Source organism: Mesoplodon bidens (assembly GCF_964165515.1).
Source record: "Mesoplodon bidens genome assembly, chromosome: 15".
Taxonomy (NCBI): Eukaryota; Metazoa; Chordata; class Mammalia; order Artiodactyla; family Ziphiidae; genus Mesoplodon; species Mesoplodon bidens.
Window position 1 is genome coordinate 85,101,859 of NC_138171.1, and position 13,317 is coordinate 85,115,175.

A 13,317-nucleotide genomic window follows, 5' to 3' on the forward strand; every position below is an offset into this window, starting at 1 on the left:
GCCAAGCAGGGCTGGTGTAAGTGTGGAAAGGGGGGTAGCCTGACTAAATGGACGGTACTGAATTGTATTTGCAGGTGCTGCTCTCAACTAATGCTTCTCAGTGCATGCAGACAGATACAGAGACAGACCTGGATGTAGCCCTGCACGCACGTGAGCACGTGTGTCTCCTAGATCTGTGCGCTCAGAGGGCCTGGGGGCAATGACACCCTAGGAGCAAGGAGCACATCTAGTGCCCAGATCTTGGTTTCTAAATGCCACTCTCCACTGAAAGGATCCAAGTTTCCTTGGAGAATGGCTGGGAAGGAAGGTAAAAGAATAAGATAATCCAAGAACATCTTGTGCCAGAAAGTAAGGAGGTACTCCCAGGAACTGGAACCTGTGAAAAGAACACAGATGCTGGCTGGAGGGCCTCCCATTGGTCAAATGTAGGAAAGTTTGAGCATCAACATAAATAATGACAGCAATGGATTACAATCTGTTACATAAAATAGAAATCCATGAGTCCACACTGATATAAACAAATAAACAAATAAATAAATGAGAAGAGAAAGCTCTTTTGTTTTTTCACAATAAAAGTCCCATCAATAAATGTAGAAGAAATGATTGAATTAGAAAGGTCACAAGTACGTGTCTCATTATACTAATTAATTCTGGCAAAACATAATCGGTGAATGACAAACTAGGGATGTGAGTGGAAAGGGAATGAGATTTTCACATAATCTTGAAGTGTCTCCCCACAAAGTACTTGTTCATTGTGAAAGGGAGGAAAGTAATTTCACAGAGGACAAAAGCTGGTGGACTCCATTTCAATCGAGTGAGCAAAATTAACCCCACCAGGGCTTCCCTGGTGGCGCAGTGGTTGAGAGTCCGCCTGCCAATGCAGGGGACACGGGTTCATGCCCCGGTCCAGGAAGATCCCACATGCCGCGGAGCAGCTGGGCCCGTGAGCCATGGCCGCTGAGCCTGCACATCTGGAGCCTGTGCTCTGCAACGGGAGAGGCCACAACAGTGAGAGGCCTGCGTACCGCAAAAAAAAAAAAAATTAACTCCACCAAAGATGGGGCATTTCGGTATCATGTTAAACCCAACAAGACACAGTGTGAAGAACTCAGCATCACTTCTGTGACATTCTGACCAAAAATGCATAATCTGGGTCCAATCATGAAGAAATATACACATCTAAATTGAGGGATATCCTAGGAAATGAATGGCCTGTCATCTCTGAAATTGTCAAGGTCATGAAATGACCGGAATGGCCGAGGAACTAATCCAGGTGAGGGGGATGGAGAGACAGGACAGCCAGGTGCAATGTGTGGTCCTGGACTGGATCCTTTTGCTACCGAGGACATTTGGGGACAACTGACAAAACTTGGATAGAGTGTCTGGGTGAAGGGTCATTCTTTGTAGTATTCTTGCAACTTTTCTGTGGTTTTGAAATACTTTCAAGGTGAAAGGTAAAAATGAACTTCAGGGCAATCTCAAACTTTTAAGAAATGGCTACAGGCTGGCGGTGAGCTAGCTGTGAGCACGGCAGCCCAGGAGCTGCACACCCGGGGGAGTCTGTGCCATCGCCCACGGGCCCCGTGCCATGGACCTGCACCGCCCTGGCCACTCTGAGACACCAGGTGCAGGCCTGGGGAAGGGGCACGGCCACCTCTGGGGAAAGGCACGGAGCCTGCCCAGATCATCCTCCCTGGGGAATGAAGCCTCGGAACCTCTGGAAAGAGACGTGGGCAGAGGCCGGATCACTGACACGTCCTACTGCAGGCCCCATGCATGGGGCCCCCAAGGCAGGACCAGAGCAGCAGACATGGTACCTTTTCAACCCCCTGTGTCACCTGGGAAGTTACATACAAACAGGACGGACCCCACGCCCGGAAATGCTGACGAATTGATTTGAGGTGGGGTCTGAGCGCTGGTGTGTCCTGGAATCTGCACTGACCCGCGGCTGGGATGAAGAATGCTGGCTACCTTAGGAAGATGGTCACGAGGCTCCTGTCTGTGCCAGCAAGGCCAGGGCATCAGCACCCCTCCCTCTCAGCTCCCCTCAGAGCAATCACAACTTTATTTATGAAAATTGGTGAGAAAGTGAACTCTTGGTCTTAAAAGCCAAACCAACAACCAGAAAAGCCAAGTTCACTTATGAACATGAATACAAAAATCTTAAACCCAAACTAACCCAAACAAAATAAACATCAAATTGTGTTTATCTCAGGAACACTGGGACGGGCGAACATTAGAATATCAACATAAATCATCTCACCAACAGATGAAGGAAGAAAAAACATGAACAACTCAGTAGATGCAAAAAACAGGTTGACAAAATTAAACTTCTTTATGATTTTTTTAATCCTAAAAAAACGCAAAAAAAACCCCTCCTAGCAAACCAGGATTAGAAAAGCATCGTCTGAACCCAGTACAAACTAGCTGCAAAAACAAGCCTCAAGAATCCCACACAAAACCTCCCATAAGTGTTGTAAATGTCACACTTGATAACAAAGTCTTAAAATAGTTTCTTTAAAGTTAGTAATAAAACAAAGGTTGTTCTAACGCTGCTCCAATTCAATATGATACAGGACGATCTAGCCCTCCCATTAAGAACAATAAATAACAAGAAACAGAAAAGAGGAAGAAAGGTTTCAAAGGAAGAAATAAAACCGTCACTAGCAACAGGTGATGTGACTTCTTTACAGAAAACTACAGAAGAATTAACAGACTAACAAGAGATTCTCCAAGCTTCTGGCCGTGAGGCCCTCACACCAGGCTGGGTGGTGGCACAGCTGCAGCCTCAGGTGTGGGCCAGGGGCCAGGCCACTCAAGCCGGATCCCCTCCTGGGCTGAGCGTGTGGTCCGGGGGCGTAACTGAGTCCCTCGGGTCTTGTCTGCAGGAGTGGGTCACAGCAGCCTCCTCTCGGTCAATACGAGGTTTAAATGAGTTAATGTTTGTAAAAGCACTTAGAACACAGGAGAGTTCATTAAATTAAAAAAAATTTCAAAAACCAACTGTGATCTTATATGCCAGCAACAGAGTCAGAAAATGTAACAAAATGTACATACATTGATTAATCCTCCGGACCATCTTGCAACAGCACTACTGACCCTGTTTTATAGACAAGGACGCTGAGGCTTGCGCAGAAGTTAAATTATGTCCAGGACCACAGAGCTAGGAAAGGGGGGCAAGAAAAAGGGGGGCCGGGGCCGCTGGTGCACAGTCCATACTTTTCCAATCACAGTTTTTGAGGCATGCTGATGGCCCCTCAGTTTGCCTGCCTTATTGGGAGCAGAGTGAAGGTAGGAATAGGTCGCCCAGTGCTTTTGCCGGGAAGAAGAGAGCCGACGGAAGTAGATTTAACCAAATGGAAAGACGTATCATGTTCTTGGATAGAAAGACGGCGTCATCAGACCACAGCAAGGAGAGCAAAGCAGTGCGCCTGCATGCGTGTGTGCGTGCGTGTGTGTGCATGCGTGTATGTTCGTGGGGATTGGGAAGACCTTAGCAGACATTAAAACAAATTTTAAAGCCTCTGTAATTAAACAGTGTAGAGTTAGTGCATGAACAGCCCGACTAATAGAACAGAATAAACAGTTCAGAAACAGACCCAAGTGCATATGGGAATTTAATACTACAAATCAGGAGGAGGAAAAAACAGACTTTTTAATAGATGTTCTGGGGACAATTGCATAGCTATTTGCAAAGTGATAAAAAATGGACTCATACCTCACTCCGTATAAAAGAACAAATTCCAAATGGATGGAGACCTAAATGCAAACATGAAACCATAGAACTGGTAGTAAAAAAAATGGGTGAATTCCTTTTTAACCTGAGAAGGAGGAAAACCTTTCTATTTAAGACCTGAAGTGCAAAACCTTGCAAGAAAAGATTGATAAATTAGACTTCAATTTTTTTTGGCATGGCAACAAATTATATATATTGCTGATGGAAATGCAAAATGTACAACCTATATAGCAGAGGCATTTGGTAATGTCTAGGAAATTTACATATACTTTCATTGCTTGATCTCGAAATGCCGTTCCTAGGAATCTATCCCAAAGACTCAGTGGCAAAGGTACAAAATGAGTATGCAAAAGGCTGAAAACACCTTTACGTAGAATAATGCCCCCTGCAGGCATCCTCCCAACCACTCCCCCAGGTGTCCACACCCTAATCCCTGGGACCTGTGGGTAGTTACTCCACACAGAAGGGATTTTGCAGACGTGATTAAGGTTAAGAGCCTTGAAGTAGGGAGATGATCCTGGATTATATGGGCGGGTCCTGAAAAGTGCGAGACTGGGGCAGCCGAGTGGGTCAGAGGGATGAGACAGATGGAGACAGCTGACGCCTGGGAAGGACCTACCCACCATGGCTGGCCCTGAAGGTGGAGGGAGGGACGTGGTGGCCGTAGAAGCTGGGGATGGTGACAGCCAGCTCCGTCCTAGGACCACCGGCAACAGCCTGAATGAGCAGGAGACGGTGGTCTTCCAGAGCCTCCGGACAGGAACGCAACCTGCCCACAGCTGGACTTCAGCCCAGGGAGCCCAAAGCTGTGAGATAACACACTTGTGTTGTTCCAGCCGCTGGGTTTTGGCTGTTTGTTGTGGCAGCAGCAGGAGGGAACGCACAGCCCAGGTGTCCAGAGGACCAGCTGCACACACAGGCTTGCACGTCCACACAAGGGAAGACCACCCGCCACGCACGTGATGTTCACATGTCCTCAAACGAAGAAAGCACAGCACCTTCTGCATACGGAAGGGGGACACGGGTACGTACATTGCTAACGCTGCAAAAGACAAAAGAGGACCAGCCAGAAACCTACTGTGGGGCTTCTGGGGAGGGAGGCAACAGAGTAAAGGGGGAAAGACGAACACAAACTTCCCTGAATATGACCAGCAGTTGTGACTCTGAGATCATGCAAATGAGTTACATGCTCAAAAATAAATTAAATTTTAAATGTTTGAACAGTTTTTAAAAAGTAAAAACGAGGGCTTCCCTGGTGGCACAGTGGTTGAGAGTCCGCCTGCCGATGCAGGGGACACGGGTTCGTGCCCCGGTCCGGGAAGATCCCACATGCCGCGGAGCGGCTGGGCCCGTGAGCTATGGCCACTGAGCCTGCGTGTCCGGAGCCTGTGCTCCGCAACGGGAGAGGCCACAGCAGTGAGAGGCCCGCATACCGCAAAAAAAAAAAAAAAAAAAAAGTAAAAATGATATTTAAAGAAAGCAACTTCTAAAAATTGAAGCGAAAGAACAAAACAAAGACACTGAAATGAATGAAGCTAAAATCTGTATTAGGTTGGTGATAGACACACATAGAGAAGAATCTAGACTCAGTATTTTGGCTGTACATCCACAGTGTAATACGGTCTAAGGACAAATAAGTTGCATTCAGCAGGCTCCTTAGCAGTATCATGGGCATTGCAATTTTGAAACTCTTTATAGAATAATAGGATAAAGAAAATAAGTAATTTTGTTAATATTTCTAGAAAGCACACTTTTAGTATAAAAGTTACTGAAAACGTAAAATTCAAAGTTAAGTAATCTTAACTTTGAATTGGAAATATCAGTACGAACTCACGATGTTTCCAAAAATATGCGTTTCCTCTCTCTATCGGCCGGAAAAGTCTAGAAACAATGACCAGTCAGCAGCAATGAGCACCCTCCCCTTCCCTTAGTGCCCAGATTATGGCCTTTAAATACGATTTGACACTAAACAAAACCAGGTAGCAGCGGCTCAGTTTGAGCTTCAGCTTGGCGCTCGAAGGCACAAGATGCTCCCGGGAAATCCCCCTGCATCAGGAGCCAAGGAAATCATCCAAGATCAGTTATCGTGAAGTCAAAACACCTAGAACATGAAGGGCTGCCCGCTGGCCAAGATGGGTCAGTGTCAGGTTCAAAAAGAATGAAGACTGTAGGTGACTGAAACAGACTGAAAACACAGAGAACCCGTCCTGTCCTATTGACACTCAGCAAAACAGAGAGCTGGGCAAAAAAGGAAGAAAGAAAAACCTGTTGACGCTGGGAGCGACTGGGAACCGGTTCCTTGCTCTGCAATGCCCTGCCTTCCTGTATTCAGGGTAACGACCTGACCTGAGGGAGGAGGGAAGCGCTGCTTCTCGGCGCTCCAGCTACTAAAGGCGGAAAGACTGATAGAAAGTTGCCATTTTGAGTATCTGCAGATGATACTGAATTCAGGCAAAGGTCACCAATGGGTGAGACCACTGGATACAAAGCTGACGGGAGGACAAGGCAGGGACCAGGCTGCCGATCGTGCGGTGTCCCTGCGTTCCCTAGAGTGGGAGCCCAAGACCCCATGTGTCCTGATGTGCCGCCGTATGAAGCCCCCAGCCCCGCCCAGGAATTACTCTCCACCACAGTGACCACGACAACGTTGGAATGATCCAATGGAGGTTTTAGAACGAACTTCCTGTTTACAGGAAACACGGGGGCAGGGGGACACGTGAAGTGACACTACAAGGATGCAGATGGGAAATGCTTCTCCGATGGAGGGCATTCCACGGGACAGGGGACTGGGGTTTGTAACAAGGCAGTGGCAGGGGAACAGAAGGGGCTCTGGGTGAAAAGGGCAACATCTCTAGTGGCAGAAGGCAGCTGAGTGGTGGGCGGGGACAGGGTGGGCTTGAGGGGGTGCTCGGGAGGATTGCAAAGGGCGCAAGGGAGCTTCTGGGGGCGGTGGGCTTGCTCATTATCTAGACTGTGGCAAGGGCCTTACAGGTATACAGACATGCACGTCTGGGTCAAAACTTAACAGACTGTATACTCTAGAAATGTCAAGTTTATTATATGCCAACTATACCTTGAAAAAGCTGTTAAAATTTTTAAAAAAATGATTTAAGAGACACGACAACCAGAGGCACAATGTGAACTCTGTGTGGATCCTGTTCTCATCAAAGCCACAGTAAAAAGACGTTTTTGGAAAATCTGGGGACATTTGAACGTGTACTGATTATTAGATGATATTAAGGACTGTTTATTAATTATGTCAGGTGTGATGATGGCATTCTCATTATGAGAAAAAGCATCCATAGTTCAACGTAAAGTTATCGAAGGAAGACGAGTGCACAAGATGAGAACAGGTGTGCAACCCAGATGCAGACAGAGAGACAACATTCCTAACAAACGTTCCAGAGCCTTCCTCATATGAGACCCCAGAGGGTACCAGCGCTCTGATACCAAAGATGATGTTTTCTTCTCTGGGACTTTGTCCTGTGGACTCAGATCACGAGTCTGGCTTCTCTTGCTCAACACTGTGCTTGTGAAATTTGTGCCTATTCAGTGCTGAATACGTGGGAATAAAATGACGTGTGGTCTGAGATACGCAGTGGCCACCAGTGGAGAGATGGAAGGGGGGGGGCATATGGGGCGGGGGAGTACGAGGCACAAACTAAGCTACAGGATGTGTTGTACCCCACGGGGAATAGAGCCAATATTTTATAATAACTATAAATGGAGGACAACCTTTAAAGATTGTGAATGGCTACACTGTACACCTGTAACTTATATAACATTGTACAGCAACTATACTTCAATTTAAAAAGAAAAGGTGCAAACTGATAGGTGTGAAATAAATAAGATATAAGGATTTAATGTATAGCACAGTGAATATAACCAATATTTTGTAATAACTTTAAATGGAGTATAATCTATAAAAATATTGAATCGCTATGTTGTACAATTGAAAATAATGTAATAGTATGAATAGACGATACTTCAGTAAAAATTTTTTTAATTGAAAAAAAAAAAACCTCAAAACACTCCAGCAACAATAAAAAGTAGGACTAGATGGATCTAGATAAGAGAAGAGACGAGCCTGGGTGATGGGTGTGTGTGGGAGCTCATGAGATCACGCTGCTTCCTTTTGGGTATGTTTAAAATGTTTTAGATTAAAAAGACAAATAGATCAGCTGTGGAACAGAAGCACGAAGCAAACGTAGTGTGGAGAGAAGCGCTACGTGTTCCCCCATCACTTCCTCTCCTCGGACAGACAGAAGGAAGGACCCTTCCCAGACCCCCTGCGGCTGCCTGGAGCCCATGGCTGTCCTGGCGAACAGAACCCAGGCAGAAGGAGTGTGGACGCTCCCAGGTCTGGCTCTGGAAGCACAAGACGCAGATCTTGAGTTGAGCCACGGAGGGGTGGGCATCTCCACTCCTGCGGCCCCGCCTGGCCTGACTCCCACTCGGAAGCCCTGGGAGTTTGTGTCCTTGGCGTTCACCGTGCCCAGCTGTACTGCTGTCCAGTGACACCAAGGACAGACTCTCGGCTTCTGTGTCCCTCCGAGCGTTCGCCCGGCTCCATCTGGCAGACTCTGAGATGCCAGGATTGGTTTCCAGGAGATACCACAATTTTTCTCCTTGATTTTCTTTGATGCGTTTTCAAGTTCGCTTTTATTCTTTTGGTTTTCATTTCCAGGGGATTTATTTTTTCAGTTTGATGGGAGGTAGGGGCATACGGTGATTTTTTTTCTACATAAATAATTGTTCCAGCCCCATTGATTGATCAGTTCCAAATAGCTGGTTCCCACTGTCAGAATCCTGCAGAGGTTTCTGGAAACAGTTGCTTAATGAAAGTTTTGAAGATGTAGATGGATTTCGTGCCCTGATTCACGGCCAGTTTCCAAGAGCGAATTGTCTTGCGGTAGAGCACAAGCACAGTCACGAACATCACTAGGGTTTTACTACGGACAGTAACTATTTGGAAACTTTACCACCCCCGTCATGCGGCTCTTCGTCTGTTTTCTCGGCTCTTAGAACAAGGCGCTTCTGGGTGGGTGGGATTCACGGAGGCCCCTGTGACCCTCCCTCTGACGCACGAGCCCTGTGGGGCTTGCTATCTTGCTATCGTGCTTTGAGTCAGAGGCAAAGTTCTCCCTAAGGTCGACCCTCAGGATCCCCGTGACCTGCCCCCGGCTCTTCCCTACACGCCCTCACTCCAGCCATCCAGCACCCCTGCTGTCCTCACAGGTAAAGTGCATGTTCCTCTCCCAGCAACCTGAGGGTCCTTCTCCTGAGAGAGAACTTTCCTCCTTTAGGGCACAGACTTTGTCTGTTTTTGTTTACCACTGTGCCCCTCGAGCCTAGAATAGTGCCTGGAAATAAACGCGCTCTACAAACATTGCTGAGTAAATGCATGTTCATTCATTCATCTGAGAGAAAAGTTGTAGACAATCCTCTTAGTCTGTTCGGTAGCTAATTGTGATATAGAATTAAAAGAAGAATCTCAACCAACGACGCCATCAAATTGGGGGAACTTACTATATGTTGAACCACAACTTGAATGTTCACCCCATGATCACTTCTCCCACCCCCTCCAGTAACAGCCCAGCCTAACATCCCATTTTCCCCCATCTTCCCACACCCTGACCCCGGCATCCCAGCCGCCTCCAGTCTCTGGTTCTCCTCCTCCAAACATCACCACCTCCCAAACTACCCAGAGGCAGCTCCAGCTATGGATTCATCACTCTGCAAAGGCATCAGTCAACCGTCTCTCAACTTTAGGCCCCAGTGTTTCCCTGTGGAAACTGCAACTCTCGGCTTCAAGGAGACCATACCTGTCCCTCCACGATCCACCTGGAGATGGACGTCTTCCCGTCGTAGCCGGGTCGGAACTGCAGGGTGGCTGAGCGAGGGCTGATGTTGGAAATGACCAGATTGGATGGGGCGCCAGGGAGTTCTGGAGATAAATGAGAGGGGAAAGGTGGAGATGTAAATTCTGTCACAGCTTAGGAAAGGTGTCAACATGTCAGCAAGTAAACAGTTCCAAAACGCCTTTATATCAGAACACGGTTTGTTTTCACAACCACGAAGGTGAGAAGCACAGCTTTCCAGGAATGTGCTCACAGCATGACTGCCCCTCCAGCGGGGTGGCCCCTTAGGCTCCAGGCCACGTGCCGTGTCACTAGAGACTTGTGAATGTGGCTCCCAGATGACAAACCATGAAGGTCGGGTCATGTCTCACTCATCATCTCCCTGAACAGCAGGTGATCAGTAGACACTTGTTGAGTGAAGAAAGGATGGACGAAGGCAGTTCTTCCAGGATCCTCAAAGAACCCAAAGGACCGACCGTCCCTCCTCCCTCTGACAATGACCTTGAGGGCCTTCGAAAGAGGCGGGGGGAGCGTGCACCCCGTGCGTCTCCAGGCAGCCTGACGTGGGGAGGTGTGCAGGTCCTGAGCCGTAGGCTTCCTGGCTCTGGTTTCCAAGACAACTGGATCCAGGTGAGAGTGCAGGACACTTCCTGCTCTGCCGGTGCTCGGTCGCTCTGGCAGCTAAACGAGGGGCAGGGGGTCCTGCACGAGGCTCCCCCCTCTCAGGCTGCCTGCGGCTAAGCCTCCTAGCTGAACACAGGCCCTGGGGCGGGTTGCCCACTCCCCCCAAGGAGCCTGTCCCACTCAGAAGTGAGATACTGTGACTTCAAAATGAGAGCTCTTACGTTATTGGGCGATGCAAACACTCTAGAGAAAGACAGCAGGATGAAATGAAGGCGAAAAAGATGCATTGGGAGCAGCAGAAAGGCTCTCAGGCCGCGCCGTATCCGAGGAAGAGCTTCTGAACTCGCCCGTGTTTGGGGTATTTAAGACCAGGTCTCGCACAGGGACAATAAGACCTCTTTGGTGATCAGTTCAGTATTTGCACAGGCAGTGTCGCTAGACCCTCAAGGGTCCTTTCCACATCACGTCTAATGAATTTGAAGAGGAAAATATTTAAATCGAAGGACAAGTGACTCTGTTTTGCATATTTCTCAGCTCTCTGGATTCTTCAGCTGGTTCTTCAGCCGTTGATGGATGTAAACTTTAAGCACGGCAAACGGAACACAGCCCCCAACGGGATCGTCATCACATGATTTTGCTCGGCCTGCCCTAGGATGGACCCCCAGCTACAGGTGACCCGAACCGTCAGGGAAGGAACAGCAGCCCCGCGGCCTCCTCCGAGCCTGGGTTATCAGGGTCACTCGGCACAGCTGGGCCCGTGTCCCCTCCAGCGCTTCTCTGCGTCCAGGACAGAGCTGGTCACAGTCACGCTGGGGGCGGAGGTGAGGTCAGCTCGCCCACTTCCCAGCCCCGGCTGGATGGTGTCCAAGCCGTCCGGGGAACAAGCTGGTCACACACAGGGATGCGTCCCCCGTGTTACCCCGGTCACTGCACGTCAGCCGTGTGTCTAACAGATTAAATCATGTGCCGTCATCATCACTAGTTATTAAAGTACTAACGACATTTTAAATGTGTGCTTTGGGAGCTGGCTGTTTACGTAGAATAACTGAATCTCTCTGGAAGCCAAAGACTTCTTTCTTAAGAAAGGATACATCTATTTTGAAAATATCTTTAAAAAAACATCGGATTGCCTCAAGCGTGGTCCCCGACCAGCAGTGTGGGTGCCACCTGGGGCCTGTTCCACTGCAAGCTCTCCAGCCTCACCCCAGACCCAGGAGTCGGCCATGCAGGACTGGGCCCAGCACTGATCTGGGGGGAAGCCCTCGTGATTCTGATGCTCACGACAGCGTTAGAAGCGTCACTGCCTGAGAGGGAAGGCAGTGGTGACTGCTTATCAGTAGACAGGAAGCCTTGCTTCGGGACCCTGGGGGCTCAAGGCTCCCCTGACGCCCAGGAAGGTAGAAAGTGCCCCGTGGGGTCACAGCGCTCAGAGGACAGGAAACACTCCCTCCTTCTCTACCACCCAGCGGCTTCTCACGAAACACAGTCCCTGTGCGGAGAGGCGGTTATTCCTCTGGGGAGTTTTAAAAACTGTATACATTTTATTTGTTTTGTATTCTCTTCAGGTCCCCTGTGGTGTGCCACGCTTCCAAGAAAATAATTAGGTTACAAAACCCTAACTGGGCGTGGGGGTAAATGCTGGCTTCAGCCTTTCCGGGCCTGATGAGCAAAGCCTGTTGTGCTTTTTTCTCAAAGACCAAAACGAGGCCAACTGACATTTTTTAAAGAGCAAGAGACCTCTGGCTTTAATTACAGAACTGAAGGGATGGCCCCATGACATCCTCTAACACCCACACGTATTTTGTGAATTCCTTGGAAAAACACTCTCATTTTAAACATAAACTTTGGAGAGAAAAAGTTGAGTGCAATTTCCAAAGCGGGATGAGGGCGAACGTTTCGGAGGGCACCCTGACTTCCAGCAAGCCCGGAGAGCAGGGTCACCTCCGCCCTGCTGTGCGCGGACACGCGCCTCACCCTTCACGCCCCTTCCTTGCTCCCCTCCCCCTCTGTACCTTTTCTCCCCGCCTACCTTCTCCTCGCTCCTTCACTCAAGCCCACATTTTCACTGTTTTGTTGAGTGAATGCAGTTTTGTGCTTCCTGGTCTTAACTGTAATGTTCATTGACCCCCGACCACCCGAGCCAGGAGCTGACACCCCTCTTTTAAAGGCCCCCAGGGACTTCTGCACAAAAGATGCCTGTCAACTCCGAGCGTGAGAAACGGCCCAGGGAAACGCGGCAGCGGGGACGCCAGGGCCCGGGCGCACTGACCTGGGGGCACCCCAGAAGAGATAGTGGACGAGGTGGCCAGGCCAGCGCCCACGGCGGTGAGGGCCGCCACGTCGATGGTGTAGGTGGTGAGAGAGGACAGCCCTTGGATCTTATACTCGTGCGTCGAGCTGTTGAGAGTGAGCTCCAGCCGCGAGTCGCTCTTCCCGTACACCTCCCAGGAGATCTGGTAGCCTGGAAAGCAAGCGAGGGCACAGGGTTAGGCCCGGGGTCCCGGGGACAGAGGCTGGGCCACCCGTTTATCTCGGAGGATCTGAGCAACAGCATGGAGCTCAGCCGGGCCCCCTGAAGTCCACTGCGAGTCCACAGCCCCAGGAAATAAGACCCTGGGCTGGGCCCCTCCATCGGGCCGCTGGACCCACAGGGGCGGCAGGAGGTCGGGGCTGGCATCTTGGCAAGCTCGGTCCCCGGAGCATGGACGGAGGGGCCTGAGGGATGACTGGCAGCCTGCGGTGCTCGGTGCAGCCTCTTGTCAAATGATAGACGTGCTTCATCCATATTTCCATTTTTAGAAGCTGATATTTTCATTACACGGTACCCTAAATCAGCAGCTTGCTCCTGGCTTGCAACTAATTTGTGGAAACACTGCCACTTTTCCCTGTACAAAATGATTGATAAAACACTTTTTGCCTTAAAGTTTCTCTCCCCCAGGGCACGAGTGTCACTTCCAGCTCTGCCTTCCCCTTCGAGCCTGTTTTCCGAGCGACATCTGATCTCCTCTGTACTCGGATTGTCCGGCGGGGCCTCATCATCACAATTTATTCAGCCAGTGCAGTTTGGGGCTTAGAGAAAAAAGACCCTGCCAGCCC

General features: G+C 49.3%; 1 protein-coding gene across 1 annotated transcript in view; it reads right to left on the minus strand.

Annotated features, from left to right (window-relative positions):
* Positions 1–13,317, minus strand: part of SDK1 (sidekick cell adhesion molecule 1) — a gene marked incomplete at its 5' end in the record, with an annotated part of 840,176 nt that overhangs the window by 126,089 nt on the left and 700,770 nt on the right. Inside the window, 2 exons of the mRNA XM_081255449.1 lie at positions 9,562–9,683; positions 12,491–12,682. Coding sequence (XP_081111575.1) covers positions 9,562–9,683; positions 12,491–12,682 — 314 coding nt within the window. The remainder of the gene's footprint in view (positions 1–9,561; positions 9,684–12,490; positions 12,683–13,317) is intronic.